At 45.9% G+C, this 27396-nt stretch overlaps 1 protein-coding gene across 3 annotated transcripts; it reads right to left on the bottom strand.

Annotated features, from left to right (window-relative positions):
• Window positions 1–16282: 16282 nt before the first annotated feature.
• GORAB (golgin, RAB6 interacting) lies at window positions 16283–26793 on the bottom strand. 3 transcript variants are annotated; one of them, XM_068141524.1, is made up of 5 exons: window positions 26712–26793; window positions 25491–25864; window positions 22887–22991; window positions 20845–20985; window positions 16283–18012 (listed from the first exon to the last, which is right to left on the bottom strand). In XM_068141524.1, exons 2-5 carry the CDS (start codon window positions 25856–25858, stop codon window positions 17544–17546), a joined length of 1083 nt encoding a protein of 360 aa, XP_067997625.1. In that variant the 5' UTR covers window positions 25859–25864; window positions 26712–26793; the 3' UTR covers window positions 16283–17543. The 3 variants fall into 3 exon arrangements, with proteins under 3 accessions (XP_067997625.1, XP_067997624.1, XP_067997626.1); XM_068141523.1 differs by having other exon boundaries at window positions 22887–22988; window positions 25495–25864; XM_068141525.1 differs by lacking the exon at window positions 16283–18012 and having other exon boundaries at window positions 20841–20985; window positions 22887–22988; window positions 25495–25864.
• Between the last annotated feature and the right edge of the window lie 603 nt (window positions 26794–27396).

Genomic DNA, 27396 nt, shown 5'->3' with positions numbered 1-27396 from the left:
TACATGGCAAGAAACAAATTCATTGTCCATATTACCCAGAGAAGATTGCCACAAAACTTGCAGTTCCATGAAGAAAGGCAGGGAACGGAGCCAGCTGATACCCAGAATCGGTTTGAGGGAAGATTTCCCTGTTGGCACGTCCACTCACGCCGGAGATGATGGTAGCATTGGGATTGTCATTACAAGCAGGAGGCGGAGATGGGCTCCCCTGCACAAGGCAGTTTTACCCCAAAGCAGCTGGAGCGTTGGAGGAGCAAGGCAGGTGTGAATGAAAGGGAACAAGGGGCCAGGGAAGGATCTTGTCTGGGCCATGCAGCAGGTCTGAAGTGCCAAGGGGACCTGAGCTCCAGCCCTATGTTCTCAGCCTGCTGTGTGTGCTCATGGATTTGTCATGATTCCCTCCAGAAAACACCAGCCCCAGGTTTCTGCCTCTGCTGCCAGCAAGGCGTCTGTCGCGTCCATGTGTCAGCCCCTCTGTGGGAGCCCCACTCAGCCACTTGCTGACACGTTCTGTGTGCCTGGTAGAGGCCTCTTTCGGACCAGTTCCAGCAGAATGGGCGTTTTTTTGAAGGCAGAAAACAACCTCTGTCCTGTATCTCACATCTGATCTCATGCTCCCTCTCAAACCTACCTTTGGTCTGAAAATAAGAGTGCTTTCTCCTAGAGGCTGAAATCATAGAGTCATTGATTTGCTAGGGTTGGAAGGGACCTCAAGGATCCTTCAACATTTCTTTCTTTGTAGGTTGTCAGCCTTTCTGTGGGAATTTGTCCTGGCCTCAATGGCAGGATGCAGATCATAAGTAATGATCATAAGTACACCTGGAGCTGATACTCTGTGAGAAAAGGGAGTGCTTGTGAGCATCTGTCCCCATTTTTTGGAGCAAGAGTTGATCCTTTAAAATCACTTCTTGCTGGGTTTGGTTTGCCCACCCTCTGCAGGCAGCCTGACTTCGGGTTTAATACTAGAAAAGTCCCTTGAGCCAAAATAGCTGAAGGGGGGTACTACCCAGATAAGCAATTACCCAGTGCTCTTTCCCAGGGGCAGCCCAGCAATTACGGTCAGCAATAAAGAAATCTGATGGTTGTCAAAACACAGGCCCTCATTCCTCCAAGATCTTCTTGAGGGGCACAATTAGCATGCTGATGTGATTAAAGCCACGTTCAGCTCTGTGATAAGAGAGCCAGATGCACCCAGATAACTCCTCCAAAGCCAGCCGCTTGAAGGTGAGGCGTTGGTTACCTGATTTGTAGCTAATCAAGTAGAAATCATTCCTGTCCACATAGCTACATCATGCCATTAAACAGCCAAACCCTCTTCTCTTACATGTCTTTAAGGGAGATGAAATCCATATGGCCCAGAGAGTAAGTGCAGGCTAGTGATAGAAGGAAGGACAGAAACAGCGTTTCTTCAGGACAGAAGACAATGGAAACGTTTCCACTGATTCCAATAGGTTCTGAATCAGCGGCTGCAACCAATTTTCCTCCTAAATAGACTTCCATCTGTCTAAAAAAGTCTCACAAGTGCTGGAATTTGTTACAGAACAAACCTGTACTTTATTACTGTGCTCCCTGACTCTGAGTGTTTCTCCCTTTAAATTCCTTGGTCAGCCATTTCTGGGCTTTGGGGTTCGCTTTGGAGAAATGCATTAGCCTCTAATGCAAACATTTTCCACAAACCAGAGGAAAGTCTCCCTCCCCCTGCCCCCAGACTTCACTTTGCTTTGCTGTGAACTTGTGTCTCTAGCATTGTCAAAATAGTAAGTGGCAGAGGTATGCATGGGGAGGAAAGTTCACCAGACCCCAAAAATCTTCTCTACTTTACATATAGCCTCTCAAACACAGACATTTGGACAAAAACACAGCAAAGCTGATGTTTTCACCATAAATATTCCATTTTCCACCCCTCTAAAACCAGAAGGTATTTTATTTTGCCCCCTTTGTAACAGGTATCTTTAAACAAGATTTTTCAATGTCCTTCGTTCGTCCAATCAAAACAAAAATTGGCGAAAAGGGCTTTCTCATTTTATTCAAACACTGTTTTGTCGGGAAAGTCACTTTTCTGCCTGAGATATCCATGCTGTGTACTACATTTAAAGGGATTTAGGAACCCATGCACCATTTTCAATAGTGGTTTAGGCATACAAGGGGTGTTTACACCCTCAGCTTCATATCCATAATCCAGTACTATCAGTAAAGGTTAAGCAGTTGGATACCTTTTATCTTGCTCTGAGGTGTCAACGAAAGCCAGGCTTTCTACAGTGTCTTGAAATATGGCTTAAGTTTGATTAAGTTCCCCAAACCTCCTAATGCTCTACTGAAATGGCTATCATCATCATTTCCAGATTCATCTATCTGATCAAAAATATATTGTATTTCCTTGCAAGACTGAAAACATAGGAAGAGAGTTTCAAAGCCACTCCCCCCGGCAAATACCCCTAAGGAAGGGGGTATTTACTTCCCAATTTTAAGAAGTTCTAAGCTTCCAGGGTGGGTTTGTTTTGGTTTTTTTTTCAGTTGATGCTAACTTTAGTTTAAGGGTGTGATATCAAAATGAAATCTCAAAACATTTCATTAGGAAACAAAGCCAAAACAACTTGGGATTTCTTTTTTCTTCCTGTGCCAGAACAGTTCGTCAAGCTGATGTGAATTCACAAACATTTTCAGCCAACCTAAAGCAGAACCTTTGGCAAATAAATCATTTGCCTGGGGGGGGGGGGGGGGGGGGGCGGGGAGGGGGGAAGAAGAAAGATGTAATTGTCCCATTTTTAAGAATCAGGATAAAATCCATCCATGATTGGAAGTGCCCTGACTGCACCATGATGGAGTATTTGCCCTGATGACAGTTAAAGAGAAATCAATTTTGCCTGTGGCTTTACAGATGTATTTATGCCGCTCTGAAAGTCCTACACAAGCAGATACACACGGGGCTCTTTCCGCCCGACACGAAGGTTTTCAGCGCAGAAAAAGCGAAGAGAAGAGATTTAGTGCTGATTAGAACAAAAGTCGCACTGTACCTTAGCGATTTCAGCATGTCTCATTAAAACTGGGCTTGAAATATACATATCCTTTCATAAATAAAGCTTAAGGTACATAAACACCGCAGCGGATATAAATTATTTTAACCAAAGTATGCAGGGGAGGGGGAAAAGAAAAAAATAAATTACTGGAACACCATGATCCAGGGCATTTTACAGTAAATTGGACTTCATCAGGGGCTTTGCATTTTTTATTTGAGCTTGGAGTTCCTCCGCTAAAGCTGTAAGTTTTGTAGAGTTTATTTCACACCTTGTAATTTGAAAGGCCGCACTCTGCCGAAATTCCTCTCAGAAAAAGAAAAGGAAAAAAATAAGGACTCAAGTAATTAATGTCATTGGGCTCAGCGTTCATTATGTCCCACTAGTGTGAAAATTCATAAAAATAAGACACGGGATTAGGAGCTTAACAGCCTCACACGTTCCCAGAGCTGCCGCACTGGCAAGCGTTTCCTTGCCCTGTCGGAGCGGAGCATGCTCCTGGCTGCTCTCATTTGTTTCACTGGATCATCCAAGTCATTAGGAAGTGCCTGGAAAGAAGCTTCATGTCTCATGCACTTTTTGTTGTGGTTTGGTGTTTTTTTTTATTCCTTTGAAGCAGATAAATAAAAGGGAGTTCGGGCCATTTCTTCCCGTGCTCTTCTATTAGAGGACACAGTCTCCGGCTGCGCCAGGGGAAGTTTAGGCTCGAGGTGAGGAGAAAGTTCTTCACAGAAGGAATTATTTGCCATTGGAATGGGCTGCCCAGGGAGGTGGTGGAGTCACCGTCCCTGGAGGTGTTCAAAAAGGGATTGGATGTGGCACTTGAAGCCATGGTTTAGTTAGTCATGAGGTGTTGGGTGATAGGTTGGACTTGATCTTTCCAACCTTATTGATTCTATGATTCCATGATTCTATGGTTCTATTTTCTTCACTTGGTGGCAGATGATGCTTTTAACTCCTCATGGATGGAATGGGAATTTTGGCCACTTGAAGCAAGGAAACTCCTTGGACTACCTTGGGAAGGAAGCTGGACCTGGGTGTTTTGATTACTAAGAGCTGAATCGCTTTCTTTATCAAAATGCCCTGGGCTCTTCTCCCTGGTTCCAAGGAGGTGGAACAGCTCCAGGCTGGATCTCAGGCTCTGTTTTGCCCTCAGCGGATTCATCCATACAGCAGGCGAATTTGTGCTGTGAACATGACCAGAGCTTAATTTTGGAGGGATATAAACCTTTCCCAAAGTTGGGCTGAACTTGACAAGCACCTTTAGCCAAAAGAACAAACAAACCCAACATGCCTAGGACAGGAGGCTCTTTTTTTGAACTTCAAACCATTTCATTCCAAAGTGTTTTCAAAGCAAAGAGGGTTGACTTCATCTAGGTGTTTCTGAAATGAGCCTTTTGGAGGCTTTATTGAAAAACCTGGTTTACCAAAAAAAAAAAAAGGTAAAATGGAACATTGTGTTTCAGATCAAACACTGTGTCCTAGGTTGACTCAGTATTTCTGGTTTATTTTAGTTTGTTTTTCTTTCTTTCCCCCCTCCCCCTTTTAAAAAGATTATCTTGGTTCAAAACAAACAGCATTGCTTCATACCCTGGTTCCCTCCCCCAGGTACCCGAGTTTGATCACAGTACAAAGCATCCTTTACTCACCCAGGTCACAGTCACTCACCCCCAGGACATGGCTGGCCAGAGACCCTGAGGAGTAGATCAGCACAGCTCTCCCTGCAGCTCTGGCTACTCAATTTCCTTCTAAACCTGGCAATTCCAATTGTGCTGAAGTCCTTTCCGGATCTGAGTCACTCAGCAAGGCTCCCTCTCTAGCTGATGGCCAGAAATTCCAGCCCATAATCCTCAGGATAAGCCATACTTTGAACGTGCCCCTTGATTTTAGAGGAAACCAACCGGTTTCGACTCTGAGGTATCTTGAGGAGATGTTTAGTCTGCAGCAGATCTGTTCTTGGACAGAAAGTATCACTGGAAATTGCTGGTTTTGTTACTGCACGTGGCTGTGGAAAGGAAAACCGTTGTCCAAGACGGAGAGCAGTTATTGCATCTGCCCTGGAAATCAATTTGTCAGCAGCAGCTGGGAAAAGTGCACCAGTATTTAAGCGCTTTGCTGCCTTCTGATGGTTCTGGTCACGTTCTCATGATCTTTCTGCCAAGCACTTTTTGGCTGTAAGAAGGTGTGTGATCACCTATCTGAGGAAGGGCTTTTCAGGAAGCTCTCCAGAGAAGAGCAGACCAGAAAAAAAAAAGACCCATTGTATTTTCCTCTGCACATGTAACTGTTTTAGCATCCTAAATGAGGTTTACACATTCTATCCCATGACCAGTTCTGAATTCTAACTAATGCAGTTAGCACAATGCATTAGAAAAGATTATATATCTTTGAATTTAATGACAGAAGCTCCTACCTCTAAGCTTGATCTGGAGGCTGTGTTGCTGCCTCTCTTTGCTCTCCAACCCTAGGAAGTTGTTTCATGCTCAGAGGAAGCCACTCTTGCGGCAAAAGGGCAAGGGGAGTCTGAGGAAACATCAAGGATGGGTGAAAACTGGGAGATCTTGCAGCAAAGTTGTTCTTTAGTTTGATCAGAAAACCTGTCATCACATACTCTGGCTGGTGAAGAGGTGATAAAATCATTCAGCTTTGGGACACGGAGTGGTTCTCTCAAATCTAAATCAGACGGAAAGAGCGACAACTTGTTTTCAAAAGTAGTTAGGCTCTCAACACGGATTATGACTCCGATCATTCTCTTGTAGCTGCAAATTGAGCATGGTTCAGAGTTCAAATATAGCAGTAAATAAGCACCATACTTTCCTTATGAAATTCTCTTGCATCATAGCTCTGTCCCCTCATGAGGACAACCACCACGAAACCTGGTGCTGTTGTCCACGTGAGCATGCAGCGATCCAGTGCTCTGCCTGCTCTGAGGAGCTGATGCACAGGCATGAAGATGAGTCACAGATGGCTCGATTACTGTTGGAAACTCGATGCAGATCTGAGCGAGTTTTGGATGCTTCTCACCATGCATACTTCCACTCCCTGTCTCACTGCAGAGTCTGCTCTGCAAATGCTTTAAAGGGTAGCACAGGGAAAGGGCTGTGCCTTGGGAAGAGGTAAAATCTTTCTCCTCAGACACAGTGAATGGGACAATAAGACACAGGTTTAAACTGCAGCAATGGAGTTTCCATTTAGACCTTGGGGTAAACTTCTAGTGCTGAGAGACAGATTCTCCATCACTACAGAGTGCAGGAACTATCAGACAATTGTCTGTCAGGATGAATAGAGTGGTCTTGGTTGTGGCTATGAGTTAGAGGACATCTTGAGATCCCTTCCAGTTCTGTCGTTCCAGAACAGGAAGTTTTTCTACCTGCACCTGAATCTTCCCTGGAAGGTGCACCCCAAAAATACACAGTCTACAGGTCAAGGCATCACACAGCAGCTACAGAATCACAGAATGGCAGGGGTTGGCAGAGACCTCCAGAGCTCTGATCCAACCACCCTGCTAAAGCAAGTTCACCTAGAACTGAAGTAGCAATCTTAGAAATAACTCTAATGCAACCTTTCAGCAGGAGCTTTTCAGGAAGCCATACCCATGAGCATCACACAGACCTGCACAGCTAAGAAGTACCAAGACAGAAAGTTTTGTCTGAGGGTACCTAGGACTGGATTAAGACTGTTGTGAATCCATGCAGCAAAACACTGATGCAGTGTATACCGTTCTGCCTAGTCTAATTTATCCTCTGAACTGTTATGGGGCAACTTTGGTCTGACTGAATTCATGCCAGATGTGTATCACATGTCTTCCTGCAGCCATTGTAGAACACAAAGCCAATATAAACACACTACAGCATGTTCTTTCTAATTTGATACAAAGCAACAGTATGCACCCACCTGTTCTGGATCATATTTGTCCTGCCAGGTGATTCTGCAACACACAGGCTGAATGTTAATCATGTGGAATCTCAGCCTTATCTATTGCCCTGACAAGCCCTCATGTTTCCTGCTTAAAATCCCTCTCATGTCAGTTCAAGCTCACACGCAGCTTTCAGAGGTACTAACATGGTCCTGACAAGTTCCTCATGATGGGTTTCCTCACACGCAAGCAATAAGGCCTCCAAATGGACCCTGCAGGGAATGGGATTTATGCCTCTTAGTGGAGGTGCAACAAAGAACATAGATGTACAGCACCACTACAGAAAAGTAACCAGCAGAAGAATCCCAGCCATCAGCTCTGGGCAGTGTATGAGACAAGCAGCCCTTGATTTGCTCTTGGCGATACAGCCTACTCGTAGCCAACTGTGTAGGCTAGTGCAGCTGTAATTTGAGGCAGGTCCACACTAGCCTGAGGCTCTACATCATGAAGCATGCAAATCCAGCACACATCTTCTCTTTCTGATAACTACAATAACTGGGCAAAGCAAGCAGAAGAAAGCCAAAGAAATGTCAGCTGTTCTTCAGGTCCAAAGCAGCAGCAGGAATCTTCAAGGCCAAGAAGGACTGGGAGACAAAAGCACTGAGTTGAATTAGCGGGGTAACCAGTTGATCCTGTAAGAGAAGCCAAGTTTCTACCTTGCACGGATTCCCTGTGCTCTGGTGTGCAGCTGAGGCCCTGCCGTCCATGGGGTGGATGTTTTAGTGCCTGGCTCTTTTTAACTGGCACATGTTAAGAGCTTTGAATTAGCAGGTGCATAAAAACTGTCAAAAAACACTTAGCTCTCAAGACAGTCTGTTGGTTGTATTGAAAATATGGGTTTATGTAACCACATTCTCTCAACACTTGCTGGGTATTACAGCATGGGAAAGTGACTTGCCCTTTCCAAACGAAAGCAGTGATCTTTAAGCTCTCCCCCCCCCGCTACATGCACACAAAAAAAAGGACAAAAAGTAAAAATGAAAAAAAAAAAAACAGAAAGAAAATGAGAAAGGCTACAGATCCTCTGATCTTGCCAGGGAATTGCTCCTGTTTTCCACACCTAAAGTAGATTTCTTCCAGCAAGATAGGATCGGTCTAAGGCTGTGTTCCAGCAGGCCAAAAAGCCGGTGTCGTGCAGCCTTACTGAGCTGGAAATGAGGGATCTTTGACAACTGAATGGGAAGATGTCTCGCTTTGTGACTGAGGAGGTGACATTTGCAGGAAGTGTGGCCCAAAAAAATCCAAACTGGACTTTAACAGAGGTTTAGAGCTAGGGGGAAAAAAAAGAAGCAGCAGCTATTTGTGCCCAAGTTAGAAGAGTTTTACAAATGGGTTTAGTTCTCCTTCTCCCCTTTAGTCATGAGTCCCCAACATCTGGGATCCCAGAAACAAAAAGCATCAGGTTTCCAGAGTGGAGAGAGTTGTAAGACACAGGTCCAGGAGAATTTTTAAAACTCTCAAAAGCATTTCTGAAATCAGTTCCCTTTTAAATACGTGGCAAATACATTGAAGTGGGCTTTGGATTAAAGTTTTACTGCCTCTTGATAAAAGCCATTCGCACCTTTGATGTGTTTGTGGATGGCAGCCATCCCAAATGCCTTCCCTAGGCCTAAACCCCATCAGGAAGTCTCCCTCTGGCTCCCTTCAGAAATGCCGAGATGGGTTATCATCTGTCACCTGTCCAGAAGTGACCAACTCCAAACGGCTACCTCTGGGGTCACACAGTAGGTGTGATGGGTTATGCCCATCCTGGAAGCAGCAGGGGGAGAGCTTGTGAGAGCATTGCCCTCCCTGCAGGGGGTTCTCCCCCTGGGAAACTGTTAGTCTGTTTCACTCCCCCTCCTTGTCCAGCAAGGCTATAAAAAGGAGGACATTGCAGCCATTAGCTCTTTGCCTCTGCCTTTTGCCTGGACAAGGACTGCCGCTGGTTCCCCTGCTTCTCTGCCACGTGGTCACGCCTGATCCTTCTCCCTGCTACCTCCACACCTCTTCAAAGAGACTGGTTTTGTATTCTTATTTTTTTCTCCCATTCCTCCTTGTTCCTTACCCTTTTGAACCCTACCTGTTATTGTTTTATATATATATATATATATATATATATATAGTTGAAAGAAAATTCTTTACCTCTCTACTTCCAAGCTGACTCCAAATTATTTCTTGGTGGATTTGCTCCTTCCCTATATATATATATATATTGTTGAAAGAAAATTCTTTACCTCTCTACTTCCAAGCTGACTCCAAATTATTTCTTGGTGGAGTTGCTCCTTCCCTTTTTTTCCTCTCTATTGGGAAAGAGGAGGGGGGGAACGAAGGAGGAATTCTCAGCCTTGCCACATCTGAGCTCCTAAGTCCCAGTTAAGGCTCAAACCACTACAGTAGGCATAAAGCAAAGATTTCTGAGTGCAGGCATTTAGGGTGTAGTGGTGAACATGGGTAACTCTAAAGCCTGTGAGAAATGGGAAGAACAGCAGGGACCTGGGCTTCTGAAGCTGGCTGTGAATTTAATCCTACTGAGTCTCAATTCTATGAATCAAAGAACTTCCATTACCACCCTGTGCTCACCCACCTTCTGCTCAGCCTGGTGCTTCTCAGGAGCCCTGGTTATTTTGTCTAGCCTGGAGGACAGACAGACCCATGAAGTTTCCTGGCAGCTGCTGGAAGAAGGAAAGGAAACTGGTTGAAGAACAGAAGAGGAAAACTTATTGTTGGCTTGGGAAGGTTTGAGTAATGAAAGACTCCAGCACTGCAGGCAGCTGGGGCAGAGGAGACAGGCTAGGCCTTGAAAAGCAAATTGTGATTCCTTCCTATGAAATATTCTGTGGAAGCAAGGCCAAAAGGGAGCATCACAAGTGTCCAGGTACAACTGTAAGGACAAGGAAAGTATTTTCTGGTAACTTCTCAGGTCCTGCCAGCAAGAGCATCACCCCCAAGAGACTCACAGGGGGAGTGTCACTGACAATACCAGATATGCTGAGCAAGCCCAGGAGTGAGAGCCTGCCAGCTTGGCAGCGCTGGTTTCCTGCAGAACTGGTTAACGTCAATGAGACTGATGAATGCTCCACAGTAGTTAGGGGATGTAGTGGGATGCCACAGAGAAAAGCCCATCACTAAATATTTTGAATTGAGAAATGCAGAAAGGAAAACAATTGGTATTTTAGCAGACAGGGGGGAAAACAAATATCTGGAATCAAGAAGAAAATCCTGCAGAGAACTAGGCACGGCTTTTTAAAACAGCTGCAAAATGTCCTTCTTGGAGCACCAGAGAAGCATGTTACAGAAATGCTGGAGTAAACCTGGTTCTTTATGAGCACAACCTCATACCAAATATTATCATCTTCTCTGCCATGAAGCTAACCACCAAAACTTGGGACCAGCTGCAGCTCACACAATAGCAAAGGCAGAGACACAACTTCCAGGACACCATCAGCACTACAGACATTGAGCTATGCATGCACTGGCAACAGGAGTTATCACCTAAGCAGCTACAGAACTACTCACAATGTCATGTAAGATTTTGGGTGATATTCAGAACTCTAATCCAGATCAAAATTTTGAAGCCTGGAAGAAGGTGATGACTGAATTGAATTAACCCTTGGGATAGAAGATCTGTCTACAATGGAGTGAGAAAAGTGACTGAAGACTTCCTAGCTCCTGTTGCAAAGGCAGTGAAGTATATTCAGTGCAGATTCCAGCACAGGCTCACAGCATGGGTCTGCAGTGAGCTTATGGAGTTTGCTGCCCAAATGAACACTCTGAGGGACAGCCAACTTATGACTTTTCAGCCATACCACATGCAGTCAACAAACACTTCCTCTGGGGTACCCTTGTTGGGCTGCTGGCTCGTGACCTCCTGCGGCTGTGGTTGCACAAAGGCTTACCCTTCCACATGGAGAAAGGGAGGCAGCAAGGTAACAGGGCTTGCTGAGATCCCATCTGCAGGATACTCAAGATACCTAGCTCCAACCTTTAGTGAATGAGTCACACCAAAAGTGAGCTGCTGTTACCTGCTGCCTAGGAATGACTCCCAGGGCTCTCCATCTTTTCAGCCCTCCTGGGGACACAGTGATCCACAGCTATGTGGAAGTAATGATCAAGAAGGTCATCTGCCCTTTAGTGACAAAGTAGGTAGCTGAAGGGCTTCTCTTTCTGGAAGTTATGATTGCAGTGCAGTTGCAGTACCTCACTTGATGTCAACATTATCAAGACACCTTATGACATTGCTCAGCTTGCATGAAGCCCATCATTCAGGGACTAACTTATGAGCCATGTTTCACTTTTATTACCCACAAAGTAGTTAAGGCTGCTTTGGGTGTTTTCATCTTACTCAGCTCCAACACTTGAAACCAGACTCAGGGAAGACCACAGCTTCAGCTTGTGCACAGTCTGGGTGAACACTGATTCAGTTCCTTCATTGAGCCACCTTGCCACATCCTCCCCCATTCTGCAAAATGCCAGACTGACAAGGAGTCCCTAGCACTGCAGCTTTCACAGTGGATGATTTATATCCACTTCAAAGGCATCACAAGGCACAAAAAGGCTTCTGCCAGCTCCTGGGGTTTTGCTCTTTGCTGTGAGGCACCTCCAAGCTCTCCATCAAAGGATTTTGCTGAACTGGGCTTGCAGGACAACCTGTCCTACCTCAGTTATCCAGCAGTGTCCAGAACACATGGTGTAGCCCTGAGAAAGGGAGTCACACATTTGCTACCCAGCCCTAGAGTACAAACACAGCACCTGGCTCTGCACATGCTTTCCAGCCCCAGATCACAGAATTTCAGGGGCTGGAAGTGACCTCGAAAGATCATCCACTCCAACCCCCCTGCCACAGCAGGATCATCTACACCAGATTACAGAGGAATGCATCCAGAAGAGTTTTGAGTATCTGCAGAGAGGGAGACTCCACAACCCCCCTGGGCAGCCTGTTCCAGTGCTCTGTCACCCTCACTGTGAAAACATTTTCCCTCATGTTTCCACGGAACTTCCTATGCCTCAACTTCCACCCACTGCCCCTTGTCCTGTCATTGGGCATCACCAGGAAGAGCCTGGCTCCATCCTCTTGGGACTCACCCTTTACATATTTATAAATATTGATATCACATTGAAATGCACTCCTGCTGCTGCTAGACTTTCTGCACTCATGCCACCACCCATGACTGCCTACTCAGGAGGACACTGTCCCCATCCTCTGGAGGACAGTGTGGCACTGGGTGCTGAGACCATAAGATCTCTGCCACATGAGGGCTGCTTTACTTACTGCATAAGAGCAGTTTCTCCCAGTTCTCACCTCTCACACACATGTGGCAGGTGTGAAAACCAGTTCAGACATTAAAAGCCACTGCTCAGCTCTAGCAGCCTGGAAAAATAAAATCACTGGCTGATCAGCCAAACAAGCAGGTGGGAGTGGTATGGACAGAGGCAGGAGAGACAAGGTACTAAACCTGCCCAGTGCTCCCAAGTGGCTCATTATGCTGATTTATGTTTAGCTAATTGAGAAAATGACTCTAACTACACAATCCAGGCCCTAATTCAGAAAGGCTCAAGCTTTTTGTGTCTCTACCTGTGTCTTAAAAGGCATGATTTAAACCCTGTAACTAACAGGCTGCCACATGCAAGGATTTGAAGGATCTGATGTCCTATCATGCTGAGGGGGTGAGGCTTGGCTAACTTCTCTTGTTACTCGGTCCTTCCCCACTGACTTACAGTTTTGCTGCTGGGACATAAATCAGGGGACTGATGAAGGAAACCAGTCTCGTGCCCCATCAAAGGAGCCAACACTTGCTTTAATAGGACCATGCAGACAAGCCTAAATAGGGCACTTAACAAGCATGTGGTTTCTATAATACCAGCCCACATCTCTATACCCTGGTTGCATCGCCACTGGCAATTGTGCCTTGCACACCACACCTGCTGATATCTACAGACTTAAAAAAGGCATCGTGATCTAATCTAAGTGTTGAAGATACAATTTTGGGGTTGGATCAGGCCTGTAAAAAAGTTTCACCTAACTCTCAGCCACTGCATGAACCCATGTACACAGCTATGGCATGCACAAGAGTGGAGCACAGAGACTCAGGACACTGGATCTACACAAAAGCATACAAAAGTAGCAAACTCAGTCCAGGACTCACAGATACTCAAAGATGCTAATACAAAGGGCATATGGTAAAGGACTAGGCCTCAGGCTAGGGCAATCCATATTAAAGGGGGTTTGATCCAAGTTTGAACCTTGACAAAGAGGTATTAAGAACAGGAAGTCTGTAGATCCTCCTGTCCTAAGCAGAAAATGCAGAATGGAGGGAATCCCATCATGGGAGGCAATTTGATAGAGCTCTGCTCCTTTGACTCCAGAACTTCCCAGAATAGGATAATGTCCCATAAGACTCCTTTCTAGCATGTTTCTAATACAGATGGTCAGGAAACACAGGACCTCCAACCACTGGGCCAGTCACTACTTCTCACTCTTACAAGTTTTTCCTCATTTGGTTTTGATGGGATGCAGGCTCAAAGGGAAGACCCCATTGCATTGCAGAAGGCATGAGAAAGAAGAATGGCTCATGGACAACTTCAGTCTCTCCCCAGAGAACTACCTTAAGCTGAAACCTCTTGAGAGCCCAACTTCATCTGGCTGGATACACAATCAGATTGGGGACTGTCCAAGTGTTTTACACCATACTCTAGACATCCATGGGAACCCTGGGCTGAGCCATGACCATCTGTGCTCACTTAAACATTTCTTGACAGAGGAGGGAGAGGGTTAGTCCCAACATCCTGACCAAACTGCAGCATGGGCAATTATATTATGCTTTGTAACATTCTCACAGTGGTATACACCAGTGTCTTCTACTTCTCCCCATACTGGTGGTGTGGTGGTCCAACACAGAAATGGCTACGTTGCCACAGGAGAACCCAAGTTCCCCGTGATGAGCCCTGCAGTGTGACTGTCAGGCATCGCACATTGCTCTACTTTCCCTGCCATGGCTCCTCCACCCCAGCACACTTCACATTCAGATTTCTACCTCTGTTTTCAAGAGGCTCTCACTTAAAAAGCTGACCACCCATTCCCGAGCTACGCCGAACTTGTCGTTTTTCCTTTTCTCTGAAGAGACACAACCCGCAGGCAGCACGCCTGCCTTCAACGCGCTCCAGCGACAGCAGAGCCCAGCGCCGCAAGACCTACCAGCTGCTAGGAAGGGAGAAATGCCTTTTGCCTGAAGAGCCTCCATTTCAACTGAGCTTTTTCTCCTTCAAGCAAAAACAAGGGAAAAAAACCCCAAACCCCAAGTCTTTTGTTGCACCAAAATCATCTCCTGGCATTTCTGACCAGCACACATGTTGTTACAATTACGACTGGACTGCTTGGCTCCGGCATAGGGGGAATGCTAAACCAGCACACTGGCACCCATCAAAACATTCGTGAACTTCCAAAGTGGAACTGACACCGTGGTAGTGGTTTATGTCACACGTCACAGAAAGGCTTCATAACTCACATCAAACAAGTTAACTCCTCAGCTCCCTGCCTAGAGAGAGAGAGAGAACCAATGCTAGGCCACTCATTGGTATTTCACATGGTTGTTTCATGTGGCTTCCAGCCAGCTCACTTCACTTTGCAAGCTCAGAAGTTAAAGACAGACAGAACTGGCCAGAACTTCGATGAGGGACCTGTAAGAGAACAGAAACTGCTGATTCTAACAACAGCATTTTCCCTGTCAGGCAGAAGCAGCATCAGGACTATCAGGTTTGCAGATGTGAATTTCTCCCCTTTGAAGTAATTTTAAGTAGTTTGTGGATATAAACTTACTCCCTTCTGGAAACTCAAATTCTTAAGGAGTTGTCAAAAAGAACTTTGGACTTAATTTTTTTGCTTTTTTTTTTTTGTTTGTTTGAGGAGTTCAAACAATAACCTTGCCTGTGACAACAAGGTGCAATCAGTAGGACTATTTTAGCCTACTAAAGAACCACAAATTACATGCAAAAGGGTATACATGTGCTTCCTGTAAATACCATTACAATTCCAGTCCTCTGTCAGACACTCTCCTGCATGTCCCCTGATGAGCTGAATGCAACTGTAATGAAGAACAGACCTATGCACAAGGACTTAGAATCTCTTGAGGAGCAACCAGGGACAGCTGCAGAGGACAGAAACAAGAATGGTACAATTAAATTATTATTGCACTTACTGGTATTGAGTTTTGGAAACCATAATCAGGTTGCAACAAGCTGTTCTGCAACTGCAGACAGAGCAAAGGAAGTCAGCCCCCATGTTCTCACAACACATTCACATCTTCAGCTAGAATATAATAGAACAGAATAGACTAGACTAGACTAGACTAGACTAGAATAGAATAGGACTGGGTTGGAAGAGACCTTTCACATCATCAAGTCCAACCTATCATCCAACACTATCTAATCAACTAAACCATGGCACCAAGCACCCCATCAAGTCTCCTCCTAAACACCTCCAGGGATGGCGACTCCACCACCTTCCTGGGCAGCCCATTCCAATGGCCAACCACTCCCTCTATGAAGAATTTCTTCCTCACATCCAGCCTAAAGCTTCCCTGGTGCAGCTTGAGACTGTGTCCTCTTCTTCTGGTGCTGGTTGCCTGGGAGAAGAGACCAACCCCCACCTGGCTACCACCTCCCTTCAGGTAGTTGTAGAGAGCAATAAGGTCTCCCCTGAGCCTCCTCTTCTCCAGGCTAAGCAACCCCAGCTCCCTCAGCCTCTCTTCATAGGGCTTGTGCTCCAAACCCCTCACCAGCTTTGTTGTCCTCCTCTGGACATGTTCCAGCAAGTCAACATCTTTCCTAAACTGAGGGGTCCAGAACTGGACACAGTACTCAAGGTGTGGCCTAGCCAGTGCTAAACACCGGGGCAGAATGACCTCCCTGCTCCTGCTGGCCACACTGTTCCTGATACAGGCCAGGATGCCATTGGCCAGATCTTCCAGCAAAATGACCAGGACTGCAGCATACTGGCAACAGAGCAACAATTCATACCTATCTCCAATGCTACTTTGTAAGTCCTCTAATTTCAATCAGTCCTGACTGTGAGCAGCTTCTCTGGGAAACAAATTTATCCCTCATTCTCCTGTCTACGGGAGGCATTGGTAGGGAATTTCCACTGCTGCCTTGGGCCATGGCTAGTTGAAAAGGTTCCTCCCAGGCTGTATCCTGTTGTGTCTTTGCTTCGTCCCTGCCTGCATTTTGGAACAGGCTTTTTTGAGGATTTGCTTTCACACGGTGGAAAGCTGCCAGAAGACATATCTGACTCTTGTCATTTATCACCTCCTGTGGAAAAAACAGCCTTGGACACGTGTGTCAGTATCAGGTATCGCAACTGAGAGTAAACACTGTGTGGAAGATGCACTGATTTATTAATAGAATAAAAATGAAATGTAGTGACATGGTTTTCCACTACTAAAGCCACAGGGACAATCAGCATCCCATTTATAGACTTGCTGGTGTCATTCAGTAACTCATTCATAAACTGTGCCTGACAGGTCCAGGTCAGGTACTGCAGACACCCTCTCCACGATGGAAGCAGCCTTCCTCTGTTACAGAGCAGATAACTGTGAATGCAGTCCCCACGGTCCGCAGCTGCAGCTGGTCTATGGGAGGTTTTCCTATGTTCTCTTTTAATTCCTGAGACTCTCTCCACCTGGAATAGCCTTTAAAGCCTTTCAACAGCAGCACAGCAAACCATCCAGACTTCTTGTGGGCTACAAACCTGCTCTTTGGGCAAGAAAATGCACTGAGTATGATACAAAAATGAGCTCACCTCCAATATATAGTGTGGGGATTACAGTATTAACAATATCCCTAGCTAATTATTGGAACTTTGAGGCAGACAAAAGAAATGTTTGTAATGTAATGGCTTTGATTATAACACACTCTCTTTTGTGTGTTTCTACATTAGCATCATACATCCTGCAGCATATTAAACTACATTTTTGTTAAATCATAGCTGCTGTGGTATCTCAGATAGTAACATTATCAACATAGAGCTTTGTGTGATCTGGCATCAGCTGAAAGAAAGAGGCAAAGTGAGAAATATGAAATAGCACAACTGATTTTGAAATTTGCCTCAATATGCAAATTTCCTTTACAGCAGGTAGAGGAAAAAGAATCAGCTACAAAGACAATTACAGTAAGCACTTGGAACCGTTGGAAACTAAATCCCTTATGGATACAAATCAGGCAAACATCCTACTGCAGCTGTCAGAGGAGAGAATACGTTCAGAAGCAGACCAAGTTGTGATGTTTTCTCCTGTAGATACCCATCACTGCTTGGACCAGGTATCTGTGATATTGATATACTGAAAGCCCTTGGAAAAAACCTCTACTGTTGGCTTTCAAATATCTTGTTTCGGGAAGGCACAAAGCCCTGAGAAGAGCTGGATGAACTTAAACCAGAATGATGATGACAGATGGCGAACCCCCAAATGGGAACCTTGGAAAAAAAAAGCTTTTAACACTTAAAAACAACATTAAAGGAAAAGATAGTTATTAAGTGCATATTACAGGCACTGCAGAAGACCAGATATAACAAACATACAGCGCACAAGCCCACAGACAGCGTTTAATCTGTAACCAGCTGGCTTATCTGAGCCTGGTAGTCATGTAGCAGAACAAGCTGGAGAGCTTCCGGGGGGCACTTTTACTGCTTGAGTTTGGCTGTCCACACTGGAGTGGGATTTGGTACCAGAGTTTTGAGACTGAACCAACTGTTCAGATGTAGCAGAAGTGACATCATGGTTGGCATGCTCACTCTCCTGCGCTGCAACGCTGGGAGTGGGGCTTTCCTTAGCTGTCCCAGCGTGACTGTGTGACCGGCTGGCTTGTCTCCCTGCTTCTGCCTCCTGCTGCTGCAGCATCCGCTCCACCTCTATCTCAAGTTCCAGATTTTCCTCATCTGCCTCCACTTCCAGCTGCTGCATTAACTCCTCCAGCTTCCTGGCCTTGCGGAGTTCATTCTGCTGTATGATGGTGCACAGGTGCTCCGTCAGGTGCTCCTTAATCTCAGTCTTGTGCTGGAGGTCCAGCTTGGCTGCCACGTACTCCGACTCAGCCTTATCATACCGCTTCCTGCAAAACCATCAGCATTCCTGGTGGGTTAATTCTCACTGCATTTCACAATCTCACACACAGACAGCTATGAGCGTCCCTGAAACGCAGCGTGCCCTGCAACGCACTATGCCAGCTAGTCATGACATGCTGCTACATTAGTGAGAGGGAAGCAAATAAGAGTCAATTGATCAACCCTCCTCCTCCTGACACTTTAGCCTCCACTGCTGCTGCATTCCAAGAGTTCATTTACTCATTTGAAATCTACAGATGGAATCACAGACAAACATTTTGATTGGGTGCAGCAGAATCAGAACTTGCACTGTTTTCACACATTGAATGCACACCTGTCCAGTGAGCTGAAACACTGCAAACCAGGTTTGTGCTTCTTCTAATCCAACCATCCACCCACCCAACTGATAGAGAGGCTACAATGGTGCTAAGACACATTTACACTTGGATCTGCTTTAGAAGCGTTCTCTTCTGGCCACCCGTAGCTATGTTCAGAAAACCATGAGCAGCCCAGACTGACACAGCATATGACATCAATAGCGAACACAACTGCGGTGTGGCAACAGATGCAGAGCTGTATTGTAACCATCCCCCTGACACACACCTCCTGCCAATTTGCACTTCCTGTCATGACAAACACAGTGAAAAGAAAACATTCCAAATATTTATTGAGGTTAACACATCTGGGATACCCAGCACTTCAATGGCTGGTATGCACATTAGTGATGCATCTTCCACTGCATTCAGGGAATCTGTATAGTAATTCTGATTTACTATGAAGACAGATGCAATCTTGATCTTCAGGAAAGGGAACATGCAAAGGCTTTTGCAGAATGACTACGTAACATACCTTACAGAGAACTCATAAAACTAGTATTAGTGAGGTGGTTGAATAAAGATTCCAGCTGGTTTATAAAAGCAGATTCAAGTATCTGGTTAAACAAAGCAACAGAAAGACAGGAGAGATGCTTTGCTTCGGGAAGCAGAAGGAAATGAGACATAGAAAAGCATTCCCAAATATATTCTTTTATATAATAATCACAAAACTTTGTCTGCAGTGGGCAGAAGATGCCTGTTTACATTTGCCTCACAAAAAGTCATGATTTCCCTGGTCTGCTATCTGAAGTGGAAAAAAAAACTAATGCTGTGCTGGAACTTTCTGTACAGTTAAATATTTGGGCTGAATTCACACACCTTCATCCCCTGATATTTACCAAAGTTCCATTCTACAGCAACTGTCAAATGGCCCTAACTATGTATGTGCTCAGGACTACTTAATATTGTAGCTTTTGACTCACTGAAACTATTTTAAACAAGGCAAGAACTAAAAATATGCTTAAAAAGGCATCACTTTGAAGTAAATCAGCTTTGGGCCTCAGTGCACAAAAAAAAACTACAACACTGAAAGTATCTAACTTGCATTTCCAGATCCCTTTCTCACAAACTCCAAAGACTTACAAAGGTCATAGAAGTCCTTCAGCATTTTGTAAAGGCCTAGCAGCATCCTCTTTTGTTATATTCATTATAAACTGCTTTCCAAAGGTTAAGAGCTGCTTCTGTTATGTGTTCTTCCACCATTAAGCATGTCAAAAAGACACAACACAGTCTCAAGCTGCACCAGGGGAAGTTTAGGCTTGGGGTGAGGAGAAAGTTCTTCACCGCGAGAGTCATTCGTCATTGGAATGGGCTGCCCAGGGAGGTGGTGGAGTCACCATCCCTCGAGGTGTTCAAGAGGGGACTGGACATGGCACTTGCTGCCATGGTCTAGTCATGGGTCTGTGGTGACAGGTTGGACTTGATGATCCTCGAAGTCTCTTCCAACCTTGGCTATACTGTGATACTGTGATCATTATCAAATTTTGGGAAGGAAAATTTCTGGGAGCACTGAATGGTTTTAGAAACCAGACTTAAACCTACAATCCCCTGAAATGTTTTTTCCTCTTGAGGATATGAAACTCTGGATCCACATGCACTCAGCTGCTGAAGCTGTGGTGAATCCTGAGATATTTCAACTGATAATTGCACAAAAGGAATCCTTATTTTTTAGCTGCTGCTGGGTTTTTTTTTAAGGCTAATTACCACGTTTATTGGCCTGTGGTCAATGTAGAGCAGAAGCCACGAGGAGAAATACACGTTTCACACACTGAATCGTGAAGCAAAACCACAACCAAACATTTCCATTTTATTAAATGGCTACACAAACATGCTGATGTTTATCTACTGATGTTGTGGTTCACCCACAGCTAATAGGGTGTTCCGATTAAATTCTTGCATTTAGGGAACTCATCAGGACCAGGGTGATTAAAGGCACATTGTGAAGGGTGAAAGCTTGCTTTTTTTTCCCTTCAATTTTTGGTGCCACTTCCAAGAGCACTTCAGCAACATTTTATGTTTTAAGCTTAATTGGTCCCATTGATTCCAACAGGACCAGAGCTGTCATCAACAAGCAAGTTTCCCTGAAAAGGACTTTCACTTTAGGATTTGAAAAAAAGAAACCCAACCCCTCTTTCCCCCCTGAGAAGAAATAAACAACCTTGAAACAATAAAGAAGGGCTTATGGACATCTGCACAGTTAAAGCAGTGAGTATGTCTCGTGACAGCACGAAGCTGGAAAGCACAGCCTGCAGTCAGAAAGCCTACTTCAGTTTGCAGAGTCCAAGGGAAAAATTAGGATGTAAAAAGCACACTTTTACCTCAAGATTTGAGAGCCCCCCAGACTGTGACTGCTTTAACTACACATTATTACAATGGCACAACTCCATTACTGCTTTGGTGACAGAAACCAGGGTTTTCTCCCTCCACTCAGGCCAGGCTGTTCCCTGCTCCTTGTCTGGCACTTACCGGGCATAGGAGTAGTCCAAGCTGGCCTGATCAATGCGGTTCCGCAGGATGCCAATGTCAGCAGACACCATGTCATCCAGAGCTTGCAACTCCTTCTGAATCCTTTTGAGTTTCACTGTTTCAGCTTGAGTTCTTTTGGATCTGCAAAAGGAAGAGGCCTGTTGGGTTTTTTTTTCCCCTCCCCTTTTCTCTTCAAGCTTCTCTTCTTGACATAATGGGTCCCATTTCATTTGCAGAGCAACTAACTTCTTTAAGAGCTGTTCAGAGGGTTTTTCCTTTATGGTTTAAGACTTTAGATCTTTTTTTGTTAATATCCACAGGGATCTAAAATGCCTACTATTAAAGGACTACAGCAAAATTACGTAATGACTATAATCAAAGTGCCCAAAATGGATTGTGTTTCTTTACTGTGGAAACACACAAGAAGCTGCTGTATCTAAGTAGTTCTCAGAGTAAGGAAACAGGAAATGGCTTGGAGGGGGGAGAGAGAGGGGGGAAGGGTATTTAGCCCTGCAAATATCCCCTTTCAAAGAAACACAGTTAGTAGGGGCCAAAAAGTCACCTAACCTAAGCTTGATTTCCATTTTGTACAATTATTCCCCAAAGGCCTACTCAGATCCCAATGAAGTCAATGGAAAACTTTACATCAAACACAAAGGATTTCAATCAAGCCTTATGTAACCTTTTTCAACTTGGCCTATTTGTTCCTAAATTCTGAAAACTAAACATTGCTAAGGGCAGGAGGCTTTGATGGATTTCCCTCCTAAGTAAACTAACAAGCTTTTATACCAAGTCACTTTGCTGTCATTCATCACCACCAGCAAATCCATGCTCTTCAGTGACTGCTTTACACCTCAAAGCACGTACTTGAAAGCAAGACTAGGTATGCAGGCAGTGACACCATCTCTCTTCAGACCACCTGATGCAGGTGGAGAGAAACAGACATCCTGCAGTATTGAATGGAGCCTTAAGAAGGCCCCTGAATACCAGATGTAACTCTCTAGCTGTCACCTTCCAAGTGCTTCTCTTCTCATGCTCTGCTTCCAGGAGAAAGAACCTAGCCTGGTGATCATGCCCACGTTTGCCGCCCTACAGTGACTCAGAAGAAACGTACCTGTGTTTTACCTTTGCTTGGCAAACAAAATCTGCACAACCCCAAAGAGAATATTCTGCACAGTAGTGGCTATTTTCACCTGTGCTACCCAAGAGATTTTATGGGCAGAATGCATCATGTCTGGGAGGACACTGTGACCCCGAAAGCTTCACATCTCCTTCCCTGATACAGTGTTACCAAAATGCTTCCATATCCTTCCTTACAGACCTTGCCTTCCCTCTAGTCTTAAACGAGCTCAGTGGACAACATTGCAGAATGTGTAAAGCTGAGTCACCCGAAGACCAAGAGCTAACAACTGTGTGAACATCTGCATATTTCTAACTCCTAATCCACCAGTGGTACAATGATACCTTCCTAAAGCTGACTGTCTTCTCTCTCAACACTTATCACATAAGTGAAAGAGTCAAAAGCCCAAACAGAACCAGCTATAGTTGTTAGGGTGCTGGGCCATTCCACTTGAACTACACTGTTACCTAGAAAGGTTGGACTAGGTGATCTTTGAAGTCCCTTCCAACCTGGCATTCTACAAGTCTACGATAGTTTCCATTCATGGGTTAGGAATCAAATAAACTCTCCTTAATTCCAGTGAAAACAAACTAGGAACAGAACAGGGACGGCCATCTGAGCACCCCAACTTCCAAATATGCCTTTACTAACAGGCAGAAGGACTTTAAGCTAATTCTTGAACTGTGTAATAACTTTTCCATCTGTGCACAGAGCTGCAGCTTTGGAAGTGTGAAAAGCTTCAGCACAGCTTCTTAGCCAGCACTTGTCATCAAAGGGAAACGTCAGTCACAGCCGCTTACTTGTAGAGCAGCACATACAGAGCACAGAGAGGAGGAAAAAGTAGATTTAAACAGAAGATGTGCAACTGGTTACAGATAAAAAGCAATCCCTCCCTTGGGCATGCTGCAGCACAGCCCCTTACCTCTCAGCAATGGCTTTGGCCAGGAGTGCCTTCTTGCGTTTATTCTTCTCTTCTATCAGCCGCTGCTCCTGCTGGAGGATTTCCCATCGTGATTTTTCCTGCCTGCTCATTGACCAGAAGATCAAAATTAACAGAAAGTTCCTTTCTCTCCCTGTCCCCCAAGTGAAACAAATATTCACCTTTGTATTTCCCCCAGCAATTGAAAAATGTCAAAGGAACAGTAAACAAGTTTCAGCCCTGAGGAAAGCAGAATCATCTGCGAGAAGCCAGTTAGACCAAGGAAACATTTCCAAATGAAATCTAATGATCAGAACAAAAGCCTTCCGAAGCAAGTAAGCTGCTGGTTAATTCAGCTTTGCTGGCAGAAGGAGCTTACAGCACTTTTTCAGATATGGATGGAATTTTTCATTTAAATGATGTGCTTCCCCACTAGGTAGAAGCAGTTTCAAGTTTCTTACCGGCTGCTACAAGCCACCATCTGTTTAGTCTGCCAGCACAGCCTCTTTTTTTGGACATTTTTTTTCCCCCCCATGAAACAGATCCTTTCACAGGTTTGCTTTACAATGCATGCAGTAATTAAATCATTAAACTGATACAAAGGAAAGGCTGGCAAAAGTTACAATGAAAAAAAGCAACAGGGAAGAACAAGAATCCACTTTTGCCACCAGAGAAACAGTTCTTTGGATTCCATTTCCTAGGCTACCATTTCCTAGACACAACCAGCCTCAGGTGAGAGGGGACAAACTATATCAATACAACTGGGCAGGACTAAGGAGAAACAAAAACTGCTTTGCTGCTTTTCCACCCTGTTGAGCTTTTCATACCCTCTCTCAAGAAGTCTCAGCTTAAAAATAGCTTAGCTTAAAAATACCCAAGTAACTTTGGTTATGTTAACAGCCATTTCTGCAGAAGGCTATCTCTTCAGGCTTCTCCTCATTGTCCCATTCCTAAAACATCATGGAGAGAAGTATTTTTAGTCAGATCTAAATTCAAATCCACCAGCTGAGATGAATTCAGTAGATTCAGGGTGGGGGGTTGTTGCAGCTAAATGTCATTCACTTCCCACAGAGTTAAAAGCTCTGCAAAGCTTCAGTTGTCTTCTCCCCAGTCAAACAGGGTCTGTATTTTTCACCACCAGGAAGAAGCTGAACAGCCATCACTACTGGTGAGCTGGGCCCACACAAAGAATTTGGTACTGCTCTAGAAAGTGCTACTGTTCTGGTGAAGGGACAACTATCTGCAGAGCTGGGCCAGTAAATGGCAGGCAGCACATCCAGCAGCTGCAGCCTCTCAAGACACATCTCACCAAAACATAACCTCATGGATCCTTTTGAGTTTTGGATTGAAGAGAAGCCAGGTGCTGCTGATTGCCACAGTCCTGCCTCTCCAGTGGGAAGCACCTTTAATCCCCTCTGAGATCCTATGAGCTTGGCACACCACACCGGGAAAGCTGCTGCTGATCCCTGTTTTGGGGGAACACAAATGATGCATGCAACTTTGGTGGCTAGCCAGTATTTGTTGATTATATTGGGCAGAAAAGTGTAGACTCAAGGCTGGAGCAGCACTGTTGAAGTGTTTGAAAAAGAAACTATATGCTCTAGCAAAAGAATTCATCCTTTTGGCCCTCACAGTTTTGCATGCTGAGGAAAAAAAAGGGAAAATTAGCACTTGGATACAGACAGCAAAACAAATGTGGAGAGGTATAAAAAAAGTAATTTCTCATATTGGAAATGAATGGAATGGAATGGAATGAACCAGGTTGGAAGAGACCTTTGAGATCATCAAGTCCAACCTATCATCCAACACTATCTAATCAACTAAACCATGGCACCAAGCACCCCATCCAGTCTCTTCCTGAACACCTCCAGTGATGGTGACTCCACTGCCTCCCTGGGCAGCACATTCCAATGGTCAATCACTCTTTCTATGAAGAACTTCTTCCTAACATCCAGCCTAAACCTCCTCTGGCACAGCTTGAGACTATGTCCTCTTGTTCTGGAGGACCAATGTTCAGTACTTTTTCCTGTCTCACTCACATGTACCAGTTTGGTGCTTCAGATGGAGGCAGGAACCCCACTGTGGGCTGAAGCATGGGGTGAGAGCCTTGAAATTGGTCTTGTCTTGAATCATGAAAGCCAGAGAGCTGCTTAAACCTGAAATCTTGCCTCCTTACCAACACTTCTGGCATTAAAAAATCTGGAGCAGTCTTGTAAAAGAGAACATAAAGATACACAAATGACAGCATATCTACTCCCTGAAAGGCTTTGTTGTGGCTGCTGGCTGGTCTACACAGCATGACAGTGAGATTAAGTCTTCATAAACCATACAGACTGTCCAACATCTTGGGTGCTTTATGATCTAGAGTCCTGGTGCCACAGGAAATTAACTGAAGACAGCAGAGTGCATGTCTGCATAGACTACCCTATGGAATTTGGTCTTGAATCTTGTTTAAACTAGCTAGGGACTTTAAAAAGAAAAGGTTCACCAGAGGAAGCAAATATCATCTTTCAAAGCCTCCTATTAGATACAGACAAGTTCACTTCACAACACAAGAATGAATCAATCCAGAATAACAAACCCCACGCCCTGATTTGACCAACTTACTAACAATTCCACTTTCTTTTTCTCCACTTTGGAGTTTGCCTTTGCAGGGTGGGTCTGGGCATTGTCACTGCCGTTACAGGGATCTGCTGGTGCCACTCCCTTCTGCTGGTCTCGGCTGTCACTTTGCTTTTGATCTCCTGCCGAAGAAGCTTGAGGTGGTGGCACAGGCTGCTGAGGATGACAAGGCTTGGGTTTTGGTACAGAAAGCAGCTGCTCAGGAGGAACAGAGGCTGCTCCACCCTGCAGTCCCAGCTTCTGACATTGTTGCTGGAGGGCTTTTTCTCGTTGCAATTGCTTCCGAGTCTTATTCGCAGTGTGTGGGCGATGCTGCTGCTGCTGCTGCTGCTGCTGCTGCTCAAAGGGCTCATACAAATCTGTCAGCAGATGAGAGGGAGAAATGGGATTAAACCCAAATCTGAAGATCTAAGAGAGACTCTGTGAATTAGCTTTTCTAGGCAAACAAACTAGTGCAAAACCAACATAAAACATGCTAGGGTGTCAAGGGGAGGCAACGTGGGGGAAATCCCAGGAACCTGGCAATGTTTTGTTAGCCTAACAATCAGGAGTTGTGAAAGACCCAAATTAGCATCCAGAATTAGGAGAGGGAAGAACTGCAGGACTAGAGAAGGAACCATAAGCAGGGGTGAGGCAATTCTTCCAGCAAGCATGGAGAGAGATCTTGTGCTAAAGAAGAGTCCCAGGCAGCCTGGTGGGCAAACATGAAATTTATAAAGTGAAGAATGGGGAAGAATAAGGTGATGGCTGGGCAAAGAGGAGGCTGGGAAGGCGACTGGAGTAGCGGACAGGCTGATGTGGGTGCAGGACAAGGGGTTGGAGCGTCTGGTAATGTGACGGAGAGGTTACGGGTGAAGGGACAGCAGGCTGGGCGGGAGACTGAGAGCAGCAGTAAGAGATGGGCCCGGATGCGAGAGACCGGGGGACAAGGAGAAACTGCCTAGAGAAACTGCGGTGTTTGACGCGGGGATGAACTGGGTGAGCTGAGGGGATGGACAGAGGTGTGGACGCAGGAGGCCGAGAGGACAGGGAGGCTGAGGGGCAGAAGGGAGGTAGGTGCAGCTGCGGAGGCTGATCGGGTGCCGAGGGCCCGGAGGCTCTTCCGCGCTTCTCCCGGTCCCTCTATTCTCCGCTAACCGGTGCGGAGGCCGCGGCCAGCCCGGTCCCGAACCTCGGCCCCTGCCAGAGCCCGGTCGCGGTCCGTACCTGGGCGCTGACACTGCAAGCGCCGCAGCTCCTCCTGAGAGAAGCCGGACCAGGTGTCGGCCATGGCGCTTCCTCCTTCCGCTGACGGGGCACGGCGGCGGGTAGGGCCCGCGGCTGCCCCCAAAGCGCCGTCCGCTCGCCGCAGGCGAACGCCGCGGACAGCCCCGGCCGGCAAGCACCGGGGGGCCTCGTGCCTCCCCGGCAACGCGGCGGCGGCGGGGCGGGGAAGATGGCGGCCTGAGGAGGGGGGAGGCGGAGGAAGTGTGTGTGTGTGGGGGGGAGGTCGAGTAATGCAGAACCGAGTCGGCCGTCGATGGAGCGGCCGGACTCCGGAGGTGACGGCGGCCCGGATGCCGGCCGCCGGCGGGGCTGCATTAGGGCTCCCCACGGGCGGGCAGGCCTAGCGGGCCGTCCGTGCTTCCACCGTGTAGTCACGGGCGCGCTGGGCCTGCAGCGATGCAGCAGGGAAATCTGGCGGTGCAGCAGTGCTGCCGTGGGTGTGTGCGGCTCTGCTGTGCGTGGTACGCTGCACGGGGCACGTCCTGAGAACGTAATGCCACGAAGAGCTCAGCAAGTCCCAGCGCAGAGGTGGGGGAGAAGCCACTCAAATAAGACAAGCATCACCACGACACCCTGGTCAATTTTAACTTGTGATTGGGTATGAGCAGGTGAGATACCTGAGCAC

This window comes from Melanerpes formicivorus, unplaced genomic scaffold, assembly GCF_026170545.1.
Source record: "Melanerpes formicivorus ecotype bairdi unplaced genomic scaffold, bMelFor1.0.p_v2 SCAF_7, whole genome shotgun sequence".
Taxonomy (NCBI): domain Eukaryota; kingdom Metazoa; phylum Chordata; class Aves; order Piciformes; family Picidae; genus Melanerpes; species Melanerpes formicivorus.
The sequence above is the reverse complement of the archived record's forward strand: the minus strand, read 5'-3'. Positions and strand labels throughout refer to the sequence as shown.

What these genes read in the sequence shown, in the direction of transcription:
- GORAB (XM_068141523.1), bottom strand. Translation starts at nt 26,775, where the DNA reads ATGGCCGACACCTGGTCCGGCTTCTCTCAGGAGGAGCTGCGGCGCTTG. An exon ending in CTTGCAGTGTCAGCGCCCAG is followed by an intron (nt 25,865 to 26,711) that starts GTACGGACCGCG and finishes ATCTGCTGACAG; the next exon opens with ATTTGTATGAGCCCTTTGAG. An exon ending in TTGGACTACTCCTATGCCCG is followed by an intron (nt 18,013 to 20,844) that starts GTAAGTGCCAGA and finishes ATGGTTTTGCAG; the next exon opens with GAAGCGGTATGATAAGGCTG.